The 25,300-nt window shown below is 41.8% G+C and overlaps 2 protein-coding genes and 3 long non-coding RNA genes across 5 annotated transcripts; 3 read left to right on the top strand and 2 right to left on the bottom strand.

Annotated features, from left to right (window-relative positions):
- Positions 1–1,493: 1,493 nt before the first annotated feature.
- On the top strand, positions 1,494–2,675 carry LOC136420506 (uncharacterized). Its single transcript, XR_010753225.1, has 2 exons — positions 1,494–1,601; positions 1,854–2,675. It is a non-coding gene; the product is annotated as an uncharacterized lncRNA (long non-coding RNA).
- A 17-nt stretch (positions 2,676–2,692) lies between these two features.
- On the bottom strand, positions 2,693–4,517 carry LOC136420500 (uncharacterized). The gene is made up of 4 exons (XM_066407453.1): positions 4,266–4,517; positions 3,761–3,932; positions 3,429–3,577; positions 2,693–3,306 (listed from the first exon to the last, which is right to left on the bottom strand). Exons 2-4 carry the CDS (start codon positions 3,922–3,924, stop codon positions 3,128–3,130), a joined length of 492 nt encoding a protein of 163 aa, XP_066263550.1. The 5' UTR covers positions 3,925–3,932; positions 4,266–4,517; the 3' UTR covers positions 2,693–3,127.
- On the bottom strand, positions 4,412–7,934 carry LOC136420493 (uncharacterized). Its single transcript, XM_066407446.1, has 6 exons — positions 7,490–7,934; positions 6,668–6,784; positions 6,220–6,340; positions 5,194–5,960; positions 4,738–4,921; positions 4,412–4,523 (listed from the first exon to the last, which is right to left on the bottom strand). The coding sequence occupies exons 1-5, from the start codon at positions 7,862–7,864 to the stop codon at positions 4,751–4,753; spliced, it is 1,551 nt and encodes a 516-aa protein (XP_066263543.1). The 5' UTR covers positions 7,865–7,934; the 3' UTR covers positions 4,412–4,523; positions 4,738–4,750.
- Positions 7,935–11,547: 3,613 nt separating this feature from the next.
- On the top strand, positions 11,548–12,716 carry LOC136420515 (uncharacterized). The gene is made up of 3 exons (XR_010753234.1): positions 11,548–11,737; positions 12,373–12,482; positions 12,631–12,716. It is a non-coding gene; the product is annotated as an uncharacterized lncRNA (long non-coding RNA).
- An 8,641-nt stretch (positions 12,717–21,357) lies between these two features.
- On the top strand, positions 21,358–22,648 carry LOC136420521 (uncharacterized). The gene is made up of 2 exons (XR_010753240.1): positions 21,358–21,724; positions 21,966–22,648. It is a non-coding gene; the product is annotated as an uncharacterized lncRNA (long non-coding RNA).
- The last annotated feature ends 2,652 nt before the right edge of the window (positions 22,649–25,300 follow it).

The following is a 25,300-nucleotide window of genomic DNA, read 5'->3' as shown; positions in this document are numbered from 1 at the left end:
TTGCGGTCGAGTCTATATAGATGATATCCAGCAATACGTAATTCATTGTCAGATATAGAACCGTCAAGATGAGTCTCACTAATGGTCATCACATCTACATGATTAGAAATCATGAATACAGATAATTGGTCCAACTTACTGTAAAGACTACATATGTTCAGGTGCACAACGCTAAGGCCCTTTGACGGAATCATGCTGGGACAATCATCCACATACATCTCATCAGAGCTATTCACTGTGCTACCACATGGTGAGTTAAAGAAGGAATCACTAAAACATAGCAGTAGACATGGATTGCAATACCAATACTCATGGCTGTTGGCTAAGTTGCAGTAAGTTTTGTGGTCCATGCCTATACACTTAATGTGAAACCACTTATCACACAAGTCGCAGCAGATACCCTTCTGGTTGTTTCTGACCCCTTTAGAACAAACACCACACGGGTCTTTGGGCCAAGGGTTACTTGCAACATCCCCTGACAATAGAAGCAGTGTATGTAAACAAAGATGTGCAAAGTTCACACTGGTCTTGATATTTGAGTCGCTTTTGCTTCTGTTAATAGTTGCATGTGGGTATAGTAAGGTTAGGGCATAATCCCCTGGTGATATAGCAGTAAAACAATGATTATCACCAAATAGATTGACTGTAGTGTAGGCCTTAACGTGAGCATGACTGCTGACGTATGTCAGACTTATTACTGGGTTGGCAAATTGCAGAACTATCGCAGTTAATGCCACTAATTGGCCGCACAGGAATTTGGCCATTGTTTTGAGAAAGCTCCAAATATAACATAAAAGGATAATTTATGGTATGTAGCGATACAGTCACTACCGAGAATGGCAGAGATAAACAGTATAGATGGCGCCGAGAAAAGGGTCAATATCTAGCCTTCGTATCACCACCAGCAGCAAAAGTTCATAACGACTTACAGTACTACAATGTTAAGCAACAAAGAAATAACACATAAACTAAGCAATATCGGTACAATTCATACGTCTCGTCGCCAAGACGGGTGCAGCAATACTTACTGCGTCACTGTGGCATGGCGGGGCGCCCTCCCCTCCCAGCTTCACCTAGCAACAAAACTCAAGATTTACCTTCGCCAATTCGAAAATTCGGTACTACCAATGAAAAATGGTATTCCCTACTTCTTCATCCACGAGTGTGACACAAGAAAGTTGACGAAGTCGGGATTTAGAAGGTTAAAATGAGAGTTTGTTGCAACTGAGACCATAGGAGGTGGGCGTCCCAAAAAACTGACCTCTGACCCATTATTGACAAGTATGCAACTGTAGAATTTTCTATGACAGGGTGCCTGACAAAAAAAGTTTACATTTCAAACCAGTTAACTTAGGAGAACAGTCTTTCAAATGAAATATACATCTTTCAACTTGATACAGAAACATGTCAAAGTTAAATTCATTTGATGCTTTTATTTCTTCTCCAGATATGCTAAACTGTTCTAAGGTGAGGTAACTGAACTGAAGGGAACTGTGCATCACACAGCACCCCGGGTTTCCAGAAGTCTGCTTGAGTGAGGATGTGCTCGAAACAGCATACGCTGCCCTTCGTGACGACCATGGGGTCAACTTTGGAAACGAGTAAGTATGCAAAAAAAATATAAGAAAAATATAATCATGAAAAGGTTCGTTAGCCCTTGACAAAAATAGCAATAACAGCTTACCTTGGTTGCCTCGTGTATTGTATGTTGCAGAGATAACAATACATACTCTTCTGTTTGGTAACATTATAATGATCAATCTTGACCACTTGTATTGTTTTTTCGACTAGTCATATGATGCGAAAAATGTAGATTTATCTCCCTACCAACAAGGTTTCTTTCAATCTTTCAGATGGAAGAGGTACACAGCGTACAGACAGTTTGTAGGCTGGTGCTACCAGCACCTTGGAAAGCGTGTCCGAGTTCCTCTGCCTTCTTGCACTATGGACCGTATACGGAGGCACTTTCCTTCTCCAGACTACACAGGCTTCCAGGAAGCTAACGACTAGTGATGTTTTAGGACTGTTTATAAGCCTACCCTTTTCACCTGTCACCTTTGATAATGAGAAAAAAATCTGTATGGTAGGTCTCCTTGTACTTTTGTGAAGTAGACATTTATATATGTCATGAGGTGGATAGTATCCCAGGCTAGAAGAATGCCACAATCATTTTCTTTTTATGAAACTCAGGACTTTGTCTTTTGTATACAATGAGCTGTAGAAATGCATGAGGTACATAGTATATGCAAGTAGTTATCTGCTACTGAATCCCTTCTTGGGATTGGCAAAAATAACTGACCTTGGCCATACATACAATCACCTATGAGCATAAAAAACAAGAAGGTGGAATGTCACAGTACTTTTGTTGTACATGAGTGAATTGTCGTTCCTACACAAAGTATTTACAATACATACAAGAACATGGTGCAATTTGAATCTAAAATATCATTAGGTAGATAGTATCCCATTTTGGGCTAGAGACATGCATATATATGGCACAATCATTTTCTTTTTGTGAAACTCAGGACGTTTGTATACAATGTAGAAATGCATGATGTAGATAGTATATGCAAGTAGTTGTCTGCTACTGAATCCCTTCTTGGGTTAACTTCTCAAACCAAGACCTTTGTCATAAATAGAACCAACTATGTGCATTAAAAAAAGGTGGAATGTCACAGTACTTTTGTTGTACATGAGTGGACTACCCTTCCTACATAAGAGTAGTAACGATACATAAAAGAACATGGTGCAATTTCAATCTAAAATAGGTTTAAATATCATGAGGTCGATATTGTCTTTTGTATACAATGAGCTGTAGAAATGCACAAGGTAGTTTATGCAAGTAGTTATCTGCTACTGAAACCCTTCCTGTGATAAGCAAAAATACCAGTAACCTTCTCAAAATAAGACCTTTGTCCGACAATGATACATACAATCAACTTTGTGCATAAAAAACAATAAGGTGGAATGTCACAGTACTTAGTTCCGTTGTACATGAGTGGACTGTCATTCCTACATGAGAGTTGCAACAATACATTCAAGAACAGTAAAATGTCAATCAAAAACACTAGTAGGTTGACAGCCTAACTGAGCTTCACCGTTGACCGAAAAGGTATTGCACAAGGCTCTAATGCTGAAACCTGTTGACCTTTTCCCTCACTGCTGCCTCCTTCTGGGGTTTCTGGAAGGTAGCGTTGAGAGGCGGGGGCACCGGGGCAGCAACCAACAGGCCTTCCAGCATGTCGCCTTCATAGTTGTCTCCTGAGCAGATGGCCTCCACACAGTCCAACAACTCCCTGGCATAGACTGGTAGGAATGCAGATAAACCAGAAATGATATTGTATATGTGCTCAGGAAAAAATATCAAAACATACATAACAACGGATGAGTCAAGTATGTGGAGTAGAGCTCTTATACAATGTACATACCGAATGTTGGCTTCTCCAGAACCTTCCGGACGATGTACCCGCCTTGCTTGGCCTTGGGGTAGTGGAGACTGTACATGTCCTCGCCATCCCTTCTCCTTCTCTGTGCTCTGTTTGCATTTTCATTGAAATGCATGGCGGCGAGAATCACCCTGAAAAGGGGGTACATACAGTGTGATTACCAGAATCGGAATGCAAAAAGGATGATAATCTCTACAACTGATACAAGGAGAGCGCAAACAAAACAATCATTCTAAGGGGGCACAAAGGAAACCAGTTTAACATGGGAGCATACGCAGGATGCATAGTTAAAAAAATATAAGAATTATGATTACCTGTATTGCATCCCCCTGTGCGAAAAGTGAAACATCTTCGGGGCAAAGTGCAGTATCAGTGCATGGAAGGCCTCCAGGTACGATGTCTGGTAGTCTGGAGACAAGCGTTTGATGTCTTGGCAGAGCTTGTTGTTGGTGATGATTTTCTCCATCTCAACAGACATCTTTGTATCTGAAGAACATGTATAACAAAAATTGTCAGTTGGCCAGTTTCCATCCAAATGCACATACTAGCCAGGAGGGTATACTGCAGTCCCACAACAAGGTCCTGAAAAAAAGGGCAAGTAGCAACTCAAAAAGTAAATACATTGTGTCCAGCTTCAAGAAAGCCTTGTTTCTTCAATCAGCAAGGTGACAGCAGCCTAGATCAATATTTTCACAGCTTTTCTTTGACTTGATTACTTGCAAAAAGATGCTGAAATCATGATATAAATGAGATAAGAAAAACACAAACAATAGCCAAACACTAGTATTGCGAAATGATGATTCTTATACTTACGTATACGTAGAGGTAACCATGGCTTTCGCTGCTCTCTTCCCTCAAGTGGGTCATGGGCACACTTGGGAAACGCCCCCTCAAAACCTTCATGGATGTTGTGGGTGTGGTTGTACACGGACCTCCACTTGTCCACTATCACATCTACAATTCCCTGGGGAGTGGAAACTACTGACCAATATAGGTGGTTAACTATGCTGGACACCCAGGGTTTCAGGGCCTGGCAATCCCTCAGCTTACTGAGATTTTGAAGCTTCTTCTTGACACCTGAAACATACATATAAATCAATACATTACATATTGAATGTCTTTAAAATGACATGGACTTAATAAAATGAGCATCCCCACGTAACGCAAGACATAAAATATTACTGAAACATCGAAACAGCTTGGCTTGCCACAAAACCTAAGGTATCCAATGTTTCGAACATGAATGTCTCATATGTGAAGCAATGAACATACTAGAAAAAGTTGTACTTACTTTTGGCAACATGTCATATGTCGAAGAAGTGTTTGATGTGGGGGTAGTCTTCCCGTACCATCTTGTTGATCCCGAGATGGCGATCAGTGACGAGTGACCCGACATCCACATGGTCTTCCACCTTCTCCAGTGACCGTCTGAGCCCCTCTAGCTCCATATGGCAAGAGCCTCCCACCTCGTTGCTCTAAAACAGAAATAGCCAACCAAGTTACCCTTTGTAACACTGGAAACAAGGAAATTTATCAACAGGATAGCAGACATTTTCCCACCCAAGGGGCAAATTAACAATGGCCCTTGAAACATGGTGAACTAACTCTAGTAAAATATTCAGTCATAGGTAAAGTCTCCCTGGTGAGGACCAGAAAGTACACATTAGCTATTAATGCACACATTTTCCTTTCTGAATGTGATCATCAATATGATATCATAGGAGGGCATATTACATGCAACATGTACCTGTACAAGTTGGACATCAATCACGATCGTCTTCCGGAGTTCCATTAGTGTGTATGTCCCATACTTTGCACAGTGGCCTGGCGTATCGGCTCTTCCATCACCACCACACACAAGGGGTGTCTTCTCTGCCCTCAGAATGTTGAGCATGGTGACTTGCTGCTCTGCCCACACCCGCTGCACTGCTGTGAAGAGGACTTGGCTCTGGTGCCGGAAGAAAGACCTGACGGAGATTACGGCCACGCCCATGTGGTTCAGGACTCGGAGGACTTTGGTTGCAGTTGCCCCGCTGAACAAGATTGCAGCCGACAACAAAATGTTGCCGGCTGCAGATCTTCCGAAGAATCGTTGGCTGTCCCAGTCTTCATGGCAACCACACCCGTCCTGCTTACACTTGAGCGTGACCCGCAGAAATGTTCCTACCACTTTGTAGGAGACTTGAAGGTCGCGTGATGCACAGAATGGACAGCTGCACCATTTCGCGATCAACTGGGCCAGGCAAGCCCAGAACACCAAGAAAATGCGGCGGTCTTGCTGTGGTGGCTGGTCTTGCTGTGGTGGCTGGGCAGCTTCCTCCTCAGGGTCATCGGAGTCTGACTCCTCACCAGAGGACGGGACGTAGTCAGGGTCGTCCTCTATCATCTGGTCTTCGTTGGAGCTGACACTTGTCACCGACATGTGCTCGTCCTCCTCGTCCTCCTCGTCCACCTCTGTCTGTGTGGCCACTGTGACAGTGGTGGGTAGGCACATGGTCTGTATGGTCTGCACAGCTGAGGAAACCAATGATGCAAAAACATCAATATTCTTTATTGCAAACTAAAATAAGTAACAATGTCCATTAGGAAAATAAATTCCTGCTTTTCTCTACAAACCTGTGCTAGCAATACAATAATATAGTTGTGCTGCAGGAATGGGTTATTGTCAGTGAATTTTGAAAAAAAAATAAGATAGCTATCCTATTTCACTTTGCTTCACCAAAACGGAAATGTTTGAGTGAGTTGGCAAATAAAAAATATAATCATCAAATACCTTTACTGCGTCCCTTTCTACTGAATTGCACCGCCTTGGTCTTGGTTGCCGGCTTCAGGGACACCTGCACAGCACTGTCACAGCAACTAGTACTGGTAGTATCCAATTCTGTTGGGTTCACCTACAAGTGTACACATAAATATATTGGTATAAATTCATACCATACAGATAACAATAGAAAAACATGCAAAAAGGCAACAATACTAGTGCTGCAGTAGTGCATAAAGCATACTTATCATCAAGCAACCTCAAGAAGTACTTTCTGAAGGTCTAGCGAAAGAGAGATAGAGAGAGAGTGAGAGTGAGTAGTCAATACATATGACATGCATACTTTGAAGTTTCTGAAATAAAATCTGAACCAATTGTACCTCTGTCATTGTCAACACTTCGACGTTTTTCCCTAACTAAAGGTGAGTTGTCTAGTATATCAACATGAACAAGAACTTACATCAACAGGCACACCACCATCACACTCTGCAGAATGGCCTGCGCCATCTCTTGTCTCTTCCTCAACAGCAGTCTGAGCAGAAGACTCTTCATACTTCTTCTGACAATCCTCTAGTACCTGGTATATGTAATAAAAACAGTATTTCAATATCTACTGGCCATGGACTGACATGCTGAAGTCATAGCATTTATAAATTACAGTCTCAACAATGTAAGTTGTGATTTATTCTTATCTATCTAGCCATATAGAACTTAGAAAGATCTGGTATTTATGTTTTTGGACTGTCAATATTAATTTGTTATTGTTGGTTCTGTTCCATACATTTTATTCATTACAACATTATCGACACAACTTAAGAAAACAATAGATGTTAAAAATAACCACATCTATCTTATCGACTACAGCGACATAGCAAAAACACGAGAACTTTATCCGCAAAGATATCTTTGCAGTTCCGCGCCCCCCTCCCCACATACACACAGGTCCCAGGACAGCCATTTTTATGAACACTTTTCCTGACTTACCTGCTCCCAAATTCGGCTATTTTCGACTACTTCATGGCATCTTTTCCATAAGACGTCAGTGTTTGCCTACATGTTGTTATTTGCCGTATAACGTTGTGGTTTGAATGGGTAAAGTCGCTTATAGTATTGTGTTAGCAGCCTAGCGAAATTCGATGCGGAACGGTTCGTAAGCGTGTATATGTTCGCTACCGACAGTAGCGACAGACTGTCCTACTCAAACGAAGATTTACCGTACAGAATGACATCATACATGCATTTGAGTTCTAGCGCTCATGACATAAAAATTTTACAAACCCACCTCAAGTCTGCGCCTTTTCTCAAATGCCGCAGATTTCCTACGCTTGGCAGGCTGCGCCGTGCTCGCCACTGTGTCTCGAGCTCGGGGGAAGATGCTTGGAACAGCCGTGGTCTTCAACTGCTTCTTGTGGTACACATCCATCCCAAACTGTTGCTTCAAACTTGGCGCGAGTTCGTAACATTCCTCCTCAAAATGTGCACTGCACAAAAACACAGTCTTGGGAGGGTTCCACAGCGTTCCCTTCGGCCCAGACCTTGTGCGACGAATTTGCTGAATCCACTTTGTGCGCCGAGGTTCCTCTTTTGGAAGCTCGTGAAGGCTGAAACCCTGCTCCCTTTTGTTTGTGCAGTTTGCTGCGGAACACTGGTTTACCATGTCGACAAACAAGTCCCTGAGAACTGTGTTTACCAAACTTCCTAGTACAAACTTTCTGTCAAAGATGGCGACCAAGCGAGCCAAGCGGGCAAGTTCGAACACGACTACCCTATGATACGTCATTTCCGGTTCCTAGCATATCGGGAAGTTTGCTCACGCGGCGGGTATCACTTTTCAGTGTCGGGCGTTCAAAATGTGTATATTATGGGGAACCGCGTCTTTATTTCGTTAACACACTGGGTTTTTTAATAATGATACTATAGGTAAATGCAACAAGCAAATGTCGTATTGGAGTGGCTTGTGCTCTTTAACATTGATAACTTCTGATTGCCAACAAACTATACTTAATTTCTAAAACTAATACAGCAAATATCCATAGTCGCACACTAACATGAGAATGTCCAGGCACTGGCATCTAAGGCATGCTGCAATGGATAAGGGAACAGATTACGAAAGTGCCATTTGAAGCCATTTGGACGTGAAAACTTTTCTTTACCTTAACAACGACTATTATCTTATCATACTTTATTTCTAGAAACTAATACGGCAACTATCTTAGGAATATAACCACCAAGAGCTGTCTTCCTGTACACTAGGTGACAACTCTGAAGAACAAACGTGAGAGACAATTATCATGCCGTTATACTGAATATCTCAATGAAGATATACAAAAGTCCCTGAAACTACTACTATCAATTTCTTTTTTAGGTACACAGCTCTACTTCAATATTTAAAACTGCAGTTGTAATGTATGTTGACATCCCCCCCCCCCCCATTGTGGGTGGCCAGACAAAAACTGGTTAAGCCAGTGCCCCCCCCCCCTACCCCGGGGGTACCCCTTTCCTCGTCCACCCCCCTACCACGGGGGTACCGCCTTCCTCCTCCACCCCATCTACCTGGGGTGAACCCCCTTCCTCCTCCACCCCCTCTACCTGGGGTGAACCCCCTTCCTCCTCCACCCCCTCTACCTGGGGTGAACCCCCTTCCTCCTCCACCCCCTCTACCTGGGGTGAACCCCCTTCCCCGGGGGTTCCCCCTACCCCGGGGATTACCCCTCCCCCGGGGATTGCCCCCGCCTCTCTTGAGCCTTTTCTTTTGTTTGGTCCATCTCTGTTTGCTGAAAAGAAGAAAAAAACAGTGATGTGGGTGTCATTCATTAAAAGACATTTTTGCAGAAAAAACTGGTACCAGTAATTTGCAACCATCGCAAGCCATCTAATATTTTGTGCATCTAGATCATGTATAATGTCATCCATAAAATTTATGTTGCCTTACGCTTTGTTATTGGGTGGGGCTGTGTTGGGCTGTGGAGCTGCAGGGTTGGGTTGTGGAGCTGCAGGGTTGGGCTGTGGAGCTGCAGGGTTGGGTGGTGGAGCTGCAGGGTTGGGTGGTGGAGCTGCAAGGTTGAGTGGTGGAGCTGCAGGGTTGGGTGGTGGAGCAGCAGGGTTGGGTGGTGGGGTTGGGTTGGGTGGTGGAGCTGCAGGGTTGGGTGGTGGAGCTGCAGGGTTGGGTGGTGGAGCTGCAGGGTTGGGTGGTGGAGCTGCAGGGTTGGTTGGTGGAGCTGCAGGGTTGGGTGGTGGAGCTGCAGGGTTAGGTTGTGGAGCCGTAGGGTGGGTGGTGGAGCTGCAGGGTTGGGTGGTGGAGCTGCAGGGTTGGGTGGTGGAGCTGCAGGGTTGGGCTGCGGAGCTGCAGGGTTGGGTTGTGGAGCTGCAGGGTTGGGTTGTGGAGCCGTAGGGTGGGTGGTGGAGCTGCAGGGTTGGGTGGTGGAGCTGCAGGGTTGGGTGGTGGAGCTGCAGGGTTGGGTGGTGGAGCTGCAGGCCTAGGGTTGGGTGGTGGGGTGGAGTTGGGCTTCTCTCCTTAGAGAAACAAGGTTCAGAATCGACAGCTGTCAGTCATATCACACAATGACAATCCTTAAATGAATACAACTATGTAGACACCCACATAAGGGACAGCTCATAGGGATACATAGAGCACAGAAAAAGAGTTTGACAAGGCCAAAGCACAATATTTACCTGGTCTGAGGCCCCCCTCAGAAGTAGGGCACGCACTCGCATCATGATCAAAGGCGTACGCGTTGCTCGCATCCTCAGCTCCGCTGTGAAATAGGAGAATGATCTGTTACTGATCGAAGTCATCCATCCATCTCTACAGTACAGTAATGTCACACCTCCGTCAAGAAATATTGTCGGGGAGGGCGTCGCCCCCAAAAAACTCAAGCTGAAATTCTTCTATATCTCATTGAACATAACTTACATTACCAGCAATATTTGCCCGTCAAAATGCAAGAACTAGCGTTGCAGGGTGTCAAGATTTACAAATTTTCCCCGGAGCACGTCGTGGCTCCAACGAAAGATATGTCTGGAGGGGTGACGCCGCTCAGAAAATAAGCTGAAATCCTTGTGTATTTTTTTTTTACAAGAAGAGATGTCATAACACTTACTCTTCTAGCAACATTCCCCATCAGAATGCAGGAAAAAGCGTTTCAGAGGGTAAAGATCCCGTCAACACCGCCTTAAGGTCTCATCCCTGTATTACTCCGAGTGGGTATCCTCAAGTAGTCCGTAGGCCCAAAAATTAACGGCTGCATGAACGTGTGTTTATATCGATTGGAAGTTCCCTTTAACAAGCCCGACTGATCTCAAGCGTCAAACAGATGAAGCTTGTTTGTAAAAATACTCATGAATGAGTCCTTAATGGCATAGTGACGGTCTTGAATTTACGCGTTACCGGCCATCCTGAATTCACCGTTAAGCGTAATTATCGGATCTTGTCGGCCGGCCTGAATCCCCCCCCCCCCATGCAGACCCTCATTACTGTAAGTTCTCGAGGATTTAATTTCGGGGTAAGGATGAAATGGAGTGTCGTGGAAGGTTTTAAAAAGAGTTTGCGGCAGCGGTATAGTCATGGAAAGACCGACGCCTTTGAGTTTTACGGACAGCCAGTTTGAAGTCCGGCAAGGGCTATACAGGCCTACAGACGGACATAGCATGCAGTCGGCTATAATGATCTATAAACTTTATTGAAATTGTAACCACCGTGTAAGAATATCAGTACACATATTGAAAACTTGCATCTGGTGCACTCAATGTTTTGCTGATCTATAAGGTACAGCGCAAGTACTGGACAGTACAGTAGGTCAAGTAAGCCTGACTCTGGGGTTAGATGCCTGTGAAAAAAAATATGTTTCCGTGTTAAACTCCGACACAAGATTTGTTAGACGTCATTTAATACTGTATGCGTAAATAAAGTTAATAACTGTATAATTTTACTGTTTTGTTTGTGTCAACAGCCCGATTACGTCTTACAAAAAAGGACCTTTTTGACCAATTAACTTGGTTTGACTAATTGGTTTATGGTTTGACCTTGGCTGGTTTACAAGTTTTTCAGTAAGTAAATTTCTATTCAATGAAATATTTCGCCATAACTCATGAATTCCTGAATCGAAGTTAGACAAATACTCACAACCCAGCAATTGTTATCTGCAATGTCTCTGTCGAAATCTTTCGCATGAGCTCTTTCGGATCAGTGAAATCCTCTTCAATACCCTCCATGGCTAGTTCATCACTAGCACTAGGGTGGAGATTAGAATGGATGCTCACGAGTATCAAATACCCGCATGACCTCTGACCCGTCACGTGATGGACTGTAGAACTATTCTAGTGCGCAGACGCGTGGACTTACTCCCGCGACGATGCCTACATGGCGAGCTTGCTGTTATGAGCCGTTTTTGTAATCAAAATAGGCGGTAAAGCGCCAGTTCACCCCAAATCAGACATAAATTGTGCTGTAGACGGTGTCGTTGGTTACTGACAATCGTAAGCTCGCGAGCAGATTGGGTGTAAACGGACGTGATGGCTCCATATGAACTAGGTGCGCAGGTAAGTTTTTACATGTAAATCGGTTTGGTCAACAATAATATTTTGATACGTGTATACATTTACAAGGCTGTGTACAGTGTGCCTAAACAGATTTAAGGTACACGGTCACAGGTACAGTAGTCTAGAGGTCCGGACACGTAACATTACCTGAATTAGTTTGCACCTATTACTACTAGTAAGTTAATTAACGTTACATGTTACAGCCGACTGCCCTTCTGGGCAAAGACGTCGACCGGCATGCAGACCTCATATCAAAATACATGGAAAGCATACAAGAAAACCTACCCGAGTTTTACCGTATGAAAAACACTCATTCATAGGGTCACTCGACCTCTAAACTGTCAATTTTGTTGATATCAGCATAGGATTTGGATTCAATTTTCCAGACATATCTTGACATACTTTGTAGTTAGTTGAACAAACCTTCCAACATTACATAACACTATTCAGGGAGTGAAATTGGAGACAATATTTTAGCCATGCGAGCACATAATTTGGAAACGCCTGTTCATGATGTTGTTTGTTTTGATCCTGATGATGGGAGGCAAACTCAAATGTCAAAATCCACAAATCGTAGGTCATGAGTATGATTGAGAAAATCAGTCAAATCATTCTTTTTTCCCGCAGGAAACCAACGCTCTGAAGACGATAGACCCACCACAGTTGTCCTGACAGCTGGTAACGTTTCCAAGACGATAAAAACAAAGATGAATAACGGGACACTTTGCTGCCATGTTGTGGGTACCAATCGATGGTCCTCAGACACCTGCATGTTTTTGTTCCTCTATTCTAAATATCGTTCGGGCTGGAACTTCATTTTCTATGTGTGTTGTTTGTTAAAGAATGACTCAGTCATCTCTGTCTTGTGTTTTCTTCACTTAATAGAATCACAGAAGAGTCTGTGGCAGATCGTTAGCTGTTGCGTGTGATTGACAACATTACCGACACCCACTATTTGTGTTTCCACTATATTATGCTCATATTATTTTGTTACTCAGTACTGCTATTATTATGATTCATTTCTGATTATCATTATTTACTACTGTACCTCTTCCATTACTCAAGTTTATGTATTCTTATGTATGGTGTCTTATAAGCCCGTATGGGCTGGGCGACTTTTGTCGCAGGACACGGAAATAAAACATTCATTCATTCATTCATTCATTCCCACTACGAGGAGGTCATCTGCCAAGAGTGTCATCCCCCACCCCCCAAAGTTAAGTAAAAAAACAAAAACATTTTGGTCCCAAGTTATAAGTTGTCACTTAACAACCACTAACTATGCTGGATGCATAAGGCAGTAACATGGAACATTAAGTTGGGCCCCCTCATCGACTAGGGAGTGGAACCCTAGTCAAGCCCAGTCACCGAGGGATACGCCTCTGAACTTGAACAAAAAAAACAAAAAAAATTGAGGGTAATGTAATTAACGTTCCATGCTGCTGTCATATGCATATATAGCATAGAGAGTGGCTGTGCCCCGTTCTCGTGATGCCCAAAAATGTTGCCTGACAGTTGTGGACTAAATGCTAAAAAATGTGAGAACAGTGAACTTTTTGAACTTTAACTGTCACGCATACATTTAAGGGCAACATTGACTCTATGAATTGGACAGACTAGTTATTCCCCATGAAAAATGAAAAATAAGGCAAGCATGGACAAAGACAAGGCCAAGGTCTGCTCAAACTCCCTTGCATGCCGGGCAGATGTACTTCTCTTCTGCCACAAGGACGGCCACATCACGAGCAGAAATGTTCACACACCGGTAGTGCAACCAGTCGGAACATTGGTCGCACTGGATCATAGGTGCTTCATGTCGGTACTCGTGACAGATGCAGAAGATGCTCAGCTGGTACGTGCTTTGCTGGAGGCTCTTGCTCTGCTGGAAGTTCCTGAAGTGTGGGAACATTTGGAGAGACTTTCCCATCAGGCACTTGTCGAGATGATCCCTCATCTTCAGCTGGTCAAACTCGACGTCTGTGGGGCATCGTCCCTCAGCCAGAGCAACGGCGTTTGCAATTGCAAATAGCCCACAGTCAATGCTGCCCACCTGTCGCTGTGCACATATGACTGTCACGGGGAGAATACCCTCATCAACACTGGCATGGTGTCTGTACAGCCCTACTAGTTGTCTGCGGAGACTCATCCCCACAGTGGTGTACAGAGAGTCATACACGGTGATGCCAGTGTTTCCCTCTTTAGTTGTAGATACTACCCAGTGTTTACCAATATGATGCAGTTGGATGCACTCTGCCATTGCTGGGACTGGTAGAGGGCTGCAACACTCCTTACTGGATGCAAGGATGACAGTATCTCTGAAGCCTTCCACGAGAGGGTATTCTTCCTTTAGTAGATGCTGGGCACAGTTGATGTGTTTATCTGATAGCCATTGTCCTACTAGTAGTTGCTGGCGGTCCTTCGTGGTCAACATTGTGTTGTTTATGGTCAACAACTCATCATTTCTAGTGGTTAGGTCTGGCAGATCTTAAGTGCTTTCCTCTGTGTCATACACTACTACCTCTTCACTGTTGATGCTGGAAGACTGGCTTCTGCAGTGACATCATTCACCCGGTGCGTCTGCCTCATAACTTCTGCCCCGTGGCCTACCCTGTTCGTATAGGGGTTTTTCCTGTTCTTGTTGGGTGCCTTGTACAACGACAGCTTTGCCATTTCTGCCGTCCTTTTTGATGGTGTGGCAGACAGAGGCAACGGCATGGAATGAGAACTGGCTCCTTCTTTTTTTATTGGGTGTGGTGTTGAGCGCAAATTGGCTATCATGAGGTGTGTGACTTCTTACATTATCTAACATGTCCTCGAGCTGGTTCCTCAGCAGTGTGAGGTACTCCTCATCGTGAACCAGGTATGTCAGCTCGGTAAGCTCCCGAATGACACTGGCACACTGTGTTCTCAGTGTCACCTTTTTGGATATCTTCCTTGCTGGCAGGCTAGTTGTGCATGCTGGCTGCGCATCCACGCTGAGAGTTGACATCATTGCGTCATCATCCTCGTCCTCAGCTGGGCCATCAGAGTTAGGCACATGTCCCAGATACTTGGCATCCAGTGAGAAAATTGGATTGTTCTTGTACTTGGACGGAAGGCTCTCCAAGCTCCAACCAGGGACATGTTGAAACACGGCACACAGGTGTTTGCATGGAAGTTTGTGTCTTTGCCAGTCCTTGCATGTACAACATGGCATGGCATCGTTGTTCCCGAAAAATGTTGTCTGGTGGGTGCTGTGACTGGTACTCTTTACGTCAAATAATCCTTCACCTCTGTTGACGATGCTGTCAGGGTTGGTGTTTAGCCGTGCATCTTCATACCGTGACAAGATGTGTTCCACCATGTCACGTGGCCGGTTCTTGAGGAATGTGGGCAAGGTTGTGTTGTACAGACTGTAACCTGGCGAATACCTCACGTTCAGCTCGATGTACCTTAAAGAAAAGAGGGATCCGGATACATTAATTATGATAGTTGAGAGACGAGACGCCGTTTATGCTCACAGATATGATGAACTATGAACTTTCATCCAACACAAATATTAACTCATCATGAATTTTCGGTTGGACCTCCATCAGGGCCCATCAACCCTCCCTGAACCGTGACGGTGGAAGAACCCGTCAGCCCGCTGCTTTCGATTCACCGCTGAGGTCATCACATCTCCGACTTCCCGGCTTTCAACACAGTGGATCGAACATCTGATGAAGGTTGGAGGTCCAACCGACAATTCATGATGAGTTACTTCTTGTGTTGGATGAAAGTTTAAATTTTTTCCAATATGTACTCCATCAACACAGATGAGCTTTCATGTAGTCTCAGAAAATGAAGTCGAACCTCAAGAGTACATTTGTACATGATCCAGTGAAATGTATATTCTGCTTACTTTCGGTGTGTCTCTGGGAGGAAGCTTGTCACCAATCTTGTCACCATGACAGAGAGGCTACAATTCTTATACCCCTCCAGATGTTTGTACTTAAGGGTCTCGTTCTGTCGCCCAATGCCATTATTGGTGTAGATTGCTACCGTCATCTCGTCGGCGCGGAATGCCTGGACCATTTCTATACAAGACAAAAAAATACAAAAACATACAACATAAGTTAGTTCCAATTACTTAATTCACCACCAACGGAGTGAAGTACATAAATATGGGGCGGAATCTGGATTAAATTCACAAGATGAAATAGCATTAGCGGCATAAGACATCAACGTCTGGAGAGAGGAAGTCTGCCACTAGGTTGACGTATGCAACAAATTTGCAACAGAATATCAAATTTAAGATTCTTTCAGGAGAGTCAAGTAAGAGTCTTTTTTTAGAGGATGTAACAGCATATTATCAGACATGGTAATATTAAGTTCATTCTAGTACTTACGTCAGCTTCCGGCAACCAGTGTATGGAAAGCCACGTCTGCACATTGACGTTCCTTTTCCAGATTTCCGACTCCTCCAGGTCCTGGAGACGAGCGTAGTACTCGTCTTGTGTAGAAGCAGCAGCAATCGCTCTCAGCAGCTTCAGTAGCTCGTCTTGACATTCTCGAACGCTGTGGTCTACCTTCCTACACCACTCCCCCCATGCCTTTTCCCGATGGTAATCGCAGAGCACCACCTTTGCTTCTGGAAATAACATCAAAGAGTCACAACAATAAATGGCCTGGCTAATAAGTTATAAAGCGAAAAGGATGCGATCCTCATATGAAACTGTTAATGTTTTAATTTTAATTTATTTATTTGATTTATTTCAGAACATACATCAATGAAAATCTTTGCAAAATTAATGCAAGAATGTAACATAGGGAAAAAACATGCAAGGGGAGGGAGTTAAGGTTAGGTTTATCATACTTATCACAGTGGTTAAAGTTAAATGATACATAATCAACAAAATATTCAACTAACTAAGTAACGTTTACAACTTTAAGTTAACCAAAATAACAGAAGTTGACGGAGAATAAATACAGAAATAAATTGTATATTTTTGACAATCATAGTTACCACTGTCATAAATTTTAGATTAATAAAAAGGTTATATGACTTAGACAGAAAGGAGGTATACATTTTCATGTTATTATCTCCATGAAAAATGGAGATATAGTTCTGGGTGTGTCTGTCTGTCTGTTTGTCTGTTTGTTTGTGTTTCCGCACCATTCAAGTCAGCATAACCCAAGAGCCTCTTGATGGATTACAATGATATTTGGTATGTGGGCAGGTGTTGTGAAGCCGAAATTCAAGGAGATATGAGGTCGTGGAACTCTTGTTCTTGTTTCTGTAACTGATATAGAGGTTTATTGGAGGTACATGTATTGTAGTTAGTTGATTGTTAGCACATGACAATATTTAGACTTATCATCATTGGATGTCAACACTGGAACAAAACTCATGTTCCTGATAATCTGATAGAATTTTACAATGTGTATTTTGGACAGTAATTGTGCTTTTACCCGGGAACTCTCTGTTCAGGGCATTAATCTCCACATCATACTTGTCCACCATGAAGTGGCTTGGTGTCCAGTCTGGATTCCACTCTTTGAAGATGTTCAAGGCTTCCTGAACATCTACTGTGGTTTCCTTCTGCACTATGAAGGAGCCGACCACAACGTAGCAGACGTTCGTGCGGACGCACAGGAAGAAGAGAGGCATCGAATATCGGCATGTTCGGTAAGTGGGGTCTAACAGGCACATCTGCTGCCCATATATGTGGAGCAGCCTCTGTTGCCAGTGTGTCTGGTAGCAGAACAGGAACTTGGTTGTAGTTCCATCCGCCTGTACTTGGCTTGACCTGTACTTGATACAGCAGCCAGATTCTGCAGCCCATCTGGAGGTCAATATCTGTGAATGAAAGAAAGAGTAAGCCATTATACATTGTATTGGGCCATGGCCACATAGAATATTTGTTTATGTTTCCAGCAGCGGGCTAACATTTACTTCTACAAAATTTCGCACTGGGACTGATGGCTAACTAGAGTTCCACTATTTCATAGCTTTAACAAAATGATCTTCAGGCAGCAATTCCAGCATTTCATTATACATTTTCACCAACCTTGCTTTCTCGAATTATGCTGTTTGTTTACACAAACACACGCCCCAAAGAATATTATTATTAAACCTTGTCGAAGGTTAAAATATGACCTTGCCGTTGAAGGTGATGAAAGATTACACTGTATAACATATAGAGATTAGCTATCTCTTCTGGAAACATCATTCCTGCTGTGATGGACATCCATATATATTACGTGAAAACCTGCATTTATGTAAACTGTTGATTACCTGCAGGTTTACTTGATCGTCTTCCGAGTTTCTTGTTTGTCTTTTCGCCTTAGACAGGATATTTAGAATGTCCTGGTCAGTCGGATTGTAGCGGCGGCGGGTCAGTGGGGGAGGCTGTTGTCCCCGTAGAAGTTCATCTTTCACAAATGTGTTTATGTGGCGTCTGAACTCGCTGACTCGACGCGCTCCGCCCAAGGCTAGTTTCAGGATGTGTTTCTCTACTTCAGCATCTACAGGCTCACGTAGTTCAGCAGCCTGAGAAGTAATAACAGCCATGAATCCATGAATTAGATGTACGCATATGTTAGGGTTTGCTTAAATGCCAATTACATAAAGTTGTGTTATTGATTAAAAGTAAAATGGACAACATATGTAGTAAATACAATATGGCATTTTATTGGTAGTATCACCTGCCTAGCCGAAGAAGAAAGGAACTTAACAAAACGGACTACATACACAATGTACTTACCTCTCCAAGAATTGGGTGGTTCTCGTGCTCTGTCATTGCGGGATATCGAACATGGTATTCTACAACACCTTCAACTGTTGAAGGGTTGGATCTTAACTCAGCTTTCAGGGCTGCTGAAGCCAGTGTATGCAAAGCCTTGGTGTTTTTTGAAACCTAGGATTAGAATATGTGTATAGGTAAGAATAGTAGCCTTGGTACTATCCTATGTGAGTTTACCCTGACTACAATACTAACTCTCATACTGGTTTTAACTCCATACTAACTCTTTGGCTGTCTGCTGTTATTATGGCAGACGAAGAAAATATAGGACGGCATCCATTACCAAGTCTCATCCTATAACTTAAGATAATGGAGAAGGCAAGGCATATGGATGATTGCGTTAACTAATTACAATAATATAATAATATTATGTGTATTTTCTTTGTCTAGGAACCAGGTGAGACACCATATAGCATAGAAATGTCTTTGATTGGGACCAGTGGCGACATTGCACAGGTGAGATAGTTTTCTTTCTTTGTAAACCAGGTGAGGGATTGTAGAGGTGATGTGGGTGTGTCTACTTTGCCTGTATTAGCTATGTAAGATGGCACCAGGTACAAGTGAGATAGCTGTGTTTCCTTTGACTACCTGGATCACACACCTAACTCACATATATGATACATTGTGCCTGGAGCCAATCCTTCTCCAAGGAGGAGAGAGGATTGCTTCCCAGCTGAAGAATTAGAATGCTGTACCTTGAAAGCAGGACATTTGATGATCTGTGTTGCAGTCAACGTTGCAGGGCAGTTCACCTTCTTTGTATGTTGTATCATCTTGCGGGTTGCTTTGAAGTTATGGTCTTGACGCTAACAGAATAAAACAGCATTTGAGTTCACAGACGACATATAGCAGTCTCTTACGAACTTTGCATGATGTATTCTACTTAGTTATGCATTGTCTAATTTATATTATGTGAAACTAATATTTCTTTGCACCTGGTTGAAATCACCCTTGTTATTCTGTTTGATTTTTATTTTCCTTTTACCATTGACTTGAATTAGGTCAACAACTTTGGAAGTATATACTAAATACTACTATACCGCTTCTGCCTGTTTCTGTGCCTTGTATTTCTCCTTCTGTTTGCGGGCTTTGTCCTTTCCTTGGTGACATGCGTAGACAATCCTCCCTACAAGCTGGAAAGGCATGCCGTCATAGTCAACATCTGTCAGGGTCCAGTACGTCAGTTTTTCCGGGGAAGGTTGGACATCTGTGTAATATTGAAAAATATATGTATATTGATAATATTGATAATGTGTAAGGTAATGATGTATTTTTCAAGTTATTGTTATGTTTATGAATAATCATGGTTTTCTTCCTGTCTAGGGCTAAGAAGACACTTAAATGAAGTGGAAATATATAGTAATAGTGTTTGGTACGTTTCTACACTCTTCTCCCTTCAAATTACGTGTGTGCCAAGTATGATGGATATCATGGACTAGGCAAGGTCCTTATGTCTTTAGCTGCGTACAACATATGTTTATCTGTCCTTTTTTTGGCGTGACAGGAACAGTCAGCAGGATCAGTCATATATAATTCATTTTGTAACAACTATTTCCCATTTAGAAAGAGTGGAGATATTGTTTTGATGTGAGGTGTGACTTTGGCTCTTCCTCAGAGAAAACCATGTTTTAAATATGACCCATTTAGCTATAAGTATTATTAGTATTGGTCTTTTAAGGTGTTTAGAGGCTGCGTGACTTTTCCAAGTATTAGATCTTCAAAATCTATAGTAGGATTACTGGGACTGAAAGGTATGTAATAATGAATTGTGTTCCACAGGTCTGATAATCTCTTACAATCCACAAACATATATATTTATAATTATCAATCTCCCCACTGTCACATAGGATCGTGGGATCAATTATATGCCCATTTTTTTCCATTTGTTTAATTTTTCACCACACAGCAGTATTTCATGTAGTAGTTTGTAATTCAGTTCAGCTATTTGTATGTCCTCACATGCAGTTCTGCAGAGCATAATTTTTTTCCCAGTCAAAGGTTTCAGTGCAATGAAGAATTGTCTGTCATTTCTGCTGACAGCTTAGCAACACTGCATGTTTATGAGTGTAGAATGTAATGTACAGGATTTTGTCATGTTTTTCTTAAATTTGTTTTCAATAGGTTTGAACAGGTGTAGGGGTGGGCCGTAACAAGATGCGTTGGGCGGTCATCTGAGTCAAGTTCATTTTTGATAAGAGTTTTCCAGGTGCTGAGTAGGGCTTGGGACAGGCTAATGTGCTCAATTAAAGTATTGAGTCTATGGCTAAGGGTAGGGTACTAGTACTCATTCATAGAGATGTATTTTCACCTGGGTAATACATCTTGCACATAGATTATGTCTTCTTTAATAAACTGGGGGAAGAAGAGGGTTTTACATTTTGATCTTATATTCTCATTTCACCATTATCTGTTCTTTTAAGTATTGGGACCTAATGTCGTCTCTATTCTCAACTTTGTCATAGGATAATATAACTTGTTGATAAAATGTGGGAATTAGGTTGAGGTTTGGGTCATCACCCTCATTTTTAAAGTTCATGTGTAGTATAAGCTTATTGGGACCAAAGGAAAAGGGGGTGAGTGTTACCCACCTACATTTGTCTTCCACCATCAATCTATATAGAAAGTTTATTGCAAGTTCATGCCCGAGGGCTAATAGCAAAACAAACATAGAAAAACATTTGTGAGATAATGAACAATGGCTATAACAGGTATAAAAAGTATGATAAAAGTACATGTACTGGTTTCTGTGATTTCAAAAGAAGAGAGGCTACATCAACCTATGTATCCAACGTGTTTAACATGTTAAGTCCACCAAATTCAGAGGGCTGACTTATAACATCTCATTTGATTTGATTTTGTCCTTTTTAACTTTCAATAAGAACTTTAAACGTTCCCTTTTTATAGAATGTAACAACCCAGGGTGGGGTAACAATCATTGCCATATTGTGTATTATCTGGGAAAGAGCAAATGACTTGATGATTTTCACACACAAGGCTATATTTCTACATCTCCAGACTTGCAATATGTTTTTTTCACTCTTTCTATCTTTTTTTCCCAATTCAGAAGTTCACACTCATGGTGGAGGGGAGAGTTATTGAAATAGATGCCTTGTACTCCATGAACCAAACACCTATGTTTGCACCCTCTCCAGCCTGCTCAGTCCTGGCTGTCATACAGGAACCAAAGGATGATCTGTAGTACTGATCACTGACTGGTAGCTGGAAGCGTATGAACTTGTGCAACATGGCGAAACGCCCACCTGCTTTGCTAATCAGCGTGTTTAGTACTTGTTTGTCCATTTTCAATTTTCACATAATTCCTCAGTTGAGTTGAGCTCTGATCTTTATTTCATGTCATTGAAAACTTAACTTGCAACTCTGCATGTTTCTGTATGATTCTGACTGTTTTTGACAGAAATTTGTTGTAACTTGTTAATATGTTTTTATACATTGCAGACACCATTGATCCTTGATGACAAACTTTGCTGGGAACTGCTTGCAGCTGTATTATCGAATTATTGCAATTTTTAGTATCAAATATAAAATCTTGATTTTTTTTTAGTCTCCAGTGTAGATATAACACCATATAAAACAGCACTGTATAAGGAATATAGTTTTATGTATTCACCATTGCACACAAGAACTAGTAGCTTATTGCAAGTTTTTACTAAGCTTTTTATTTGCCTTAGTCCACTTCCAACATTTGCTGGCTAAGTATTTACAATTGTACATGTCTTAGCAATTAGCAACCACAAGACATTTATACTTATATTGTACATTCTTAATTACTCAGTGAAAAGGAGGTTTGACCTTGCTGTAACAATGGTTTCTAGGACTGCAGACCGAAAGTCAGCTTGCGTTGGTCATGATATGGAATGATAATGCAATTTTCAATCATTTAGTTAAGTTGCAAACTATTACATTGTACGTAAAAGAATTGGAATACAGAACATGATATTGCAATCTAATATTACTTAAATATACATAGAGATTCTGTAAGAGTCTGGTTTTATAGAAATGGTACTAGTAGTTTATCTAGACTGTACCAAGATGACTGAATTGTTGCATGTTTCTTTGCTTTGTACAGTTGGGAAATATTAGTCTTTGATAATTAAAATGAGCTTTGAATTTTGATATTATACATTGTCAGAGTTATGATTGAGTGGTTCTAATGCTGTCAAACACAACATGCCGATTTGTTTCAAAGACATGCTTTGTGGAATTCTTCCAACTCTTACTGGTAATTGCAATCCTTGTGTGATAATGCCAAACTTCAATTATATGTTTATAAAGGTTTGGACATCCAGTTTGAATCATAAGTCTTTAAAGGATAATCTGATACTCTTGAAATATAACAATAGAATACAGTCTTTAAATTAAAGTCAGTTAATCTGATACACCTAAAATATAACAATAGTTTTACAGATGTTACCATCACTATCAAGTGGTCATCAAAAAGTCTTTATTCTATTGTTATATTTCAAGTGTATCAGTTTAAAATTTAGGACTTAAAACATAGTTTGAAAAAAAAAACCTCGGTTAAAGCTAAGTTTTGTCAGATTGTATTTTTATCGTAAGTCAGCGGCAGTGCGAACTTATAACATCTCAAAACATTACTTTTTGTTATACTTCAACATCTCAAAGCATCAATTTTTCGTTAGGTTTCCGCCAGAATGCATTTTCAGGCACGCACTTCATTCTTTCATTAATAATAACGATACAAGTCAAACGGGCCAAATCCTGAGCGTAAAAGTAAACAACAGTGGACCGGAAACAGTGCGTATTTCGCGCGAAAACTTTGACAGAAACACTTATGACTGAAAACTCACCATTTTCTCCGAAAAACTTATCCTTTTTGCTCTGGACATACTTGGTCATTGTTGATTTTTGAACATAGGCACGTTTTCCTCGAAATCTTTGCGAGAAAGAAATATTTCTTTAGCTTGGGTCGCCAGCTGCGGCCCCATAGTCACGGCAGTTCCGGCCATTTCCGCCATGATCGCAGGCACAGTGCGCCGGGATCACGTGACGGGTCAGAGGTCATGCGGGTATTTAATACTCATGAGCATCCATTCTAATCTCCACCGTCAGCGTCTGCGTTACTTGAAATTGCATCAGCACGAGGATTCTGGGTACTTTCGTAGCTACATATGCATGATTTAATCAGGCTTTTAACGAAGAGCTGAGTGAAATATTTTGCCACCCATAACATTTTTTATTAAAATTCTTTTATAGCAATATGTCCCTTTTTTTGCTGCACTCTCGAGAAGTTGCCGGCTCAAAATGCGATGTACAGTAACTCTAAGCTTAAATACTCGCTTTGATACTTCTGCCGAACTATCATCCACTCTACTTCAAGGTTACTAAAACATTCTATACATATTCCCGTCAACGTAGAAAATAGAATTTTGTGATACTACGCGCCAAGTGCCCTATCGTTTGAATGTAAAGTTTGAACATTCTGATAAAGAGATTGAATTTCAGACCGGAGCACTGAATTGGTCTATAGTGCTTTATAAGTATGGGGTGGGGGGCGTAACTTTGGTCAGCTATTACTCCCTAACCATGAATGAGAAAGTAAAGTGATTTCATTTCCTCAAATACCCGCCAAGTGCCCTATCGATTGAATGTAAAGTTTGAACATTCTGATAAAGAGATTGAATTTTAGACCGGATCACTGAATTGGTCTATAATGCTTTATAAGTATGGGGTGGGGGGCGTAACTTTGGTCAGCTATTACTCCCTAACCATGAATGAGAAAGTAAAGTGATTTCATTTCCTCAAATACCCGCCAAGTGCCCTATCGTTTGAATGTAAAGTTTGAACATTCTGATAAAGAGATTGAATTTTAGACCGGATCACTGAATTGGTCTATAATGCTTTATAAGTATGGGGTGGGGGGCGTAACTTTGGTCAGCTATTACTCCCTAACCATGAATGAGAAAGTAAAGTGATTTCATTTCCTCAAATACCCGCCAAGTGCCCTATCGTTTGAATGTAAAGTTTGAACATTCTGATAAAGAGATTGAATTTTAGACCGGATCACTGAATTGGTCTATAATGCTTTATAAGTATGGGGTGGGGGGCGTAACTTTGGTCAGCTATTACTCCCTAACCATGAATGAGAAAGTAAAGTGATTTCATTTCCTCAAATACCCACCAACTGCCCTATCGTTTGAATGTAAAGTTTGAACATTCTGATAAAGAGATTGAATTTTAGACCGGAGCACTGAATTGGTCTATAATGCTTTATAAGTATGGGGTGGGGGACGTAACTTTGGTCAGCTATTACTCCCTAACCATGAATGAGAAAGTAAAGTGATTTCATTTCCTCAAATACCCGCCAAGTGCCCTATCGTTTGAATGTAAAGTTTGAACATTCTGATAAAGAGATTGGATTTTAGACCGGAGCACTGAATTGGTCTATAATGCTTTATAAGTATGGGGTGGGGGGCGTAACTTTGGTCAGCTATTACTTCCTAACCATGAATGAGAAAGTAAAGTGATTTCATTTCCTCAAATACCCGCCAAGTGCCCTATCGTTTGAATGTAAAGTTTGAACATTATGATAAAGAGATTGAATTTTAGACCGGAGCACTGAATTGGTCTATAATGCTTTATAAGTATGGGGTGAGGGGCGTAACTTTGGTCAGCTATTACTCCCTAACCCTGAATGAGAAAGTAAAGTGATTTCATTTCCTCAAATACCCGCCAAGTGCCCTATCGTTTGAATGTAAAGTTTGAACATTCTGATAAAGAGATTGGATTTTAGACCGGAGCACTGAATTGGT

This window comes from Branchiostoma lanceolatum, chromosome 15 (genome assembly GCF_035083965.1).
Source record: "Branchiostoma lanceolatum isolate klBraLanc5 chromosome 15, klBraLanc5.hap2, whole genome shotgun sequence".
Taxonomy (NCBI): Eukaryota; Metazoa; Chordata; class Leptocardii; order Amphioxiformes; family Branchiostomatidae; genus Branchiostoma; species Branchiostoma lanceolatum.
The sequence above is the reverse complement of the archived record's forward strand: the minus strand, read 5'-3'. Positions and strand labels throughout refer to the sequence as shown.

Excerpts from the sequence above, each read along its gene's own strand:
- LOC136420493 (XM_066407446.1), bottom strand. The coding sequence starts at position 7,864 with ATGGTAAACCAGTGTTCCGCAGCAAACTGCACAAACAAAAGGGAGCAG. Across the intron at positions 6,341-6,667 it reads ATGGTGGTGTGCCTGTTGAT|GTGAACCCAACAGAATTGGA; the intron begins GTAAGTTCTTGT and ends GTACACTTGTAG. Across the intron at positions 4,922-5,193 it reads TTGATGTCCAACTTGTACAG|AGCAACGAGGTGGGAGGCTC; the intron begins GTACATGTTGCA and ends TTTCTGTTTTAG.
- LOC136420500 (XM_066407453.1), bottom strand. The coding sequence starts at position 3,924 with ATGTCTGTTGAGATGGAGAAAATCATCACCAACAACAAGCTCTGCCAA. Across the intron at positions 3,578-3,760 it reads CACAGGGGGATGCAATACAG|GGTGATTCTCGCCGCCATGC; the intron begins GTAATCATAATT and ends CCCCCTTTTCAG. Across the intron at positions 3,307-3,428 it reads TCTGGAGAAGCCAACATTCG|TCTATGCCAGGGAGTTGTTG; the intron begins GTATGTACATTG and ends CATTCCTACCAG.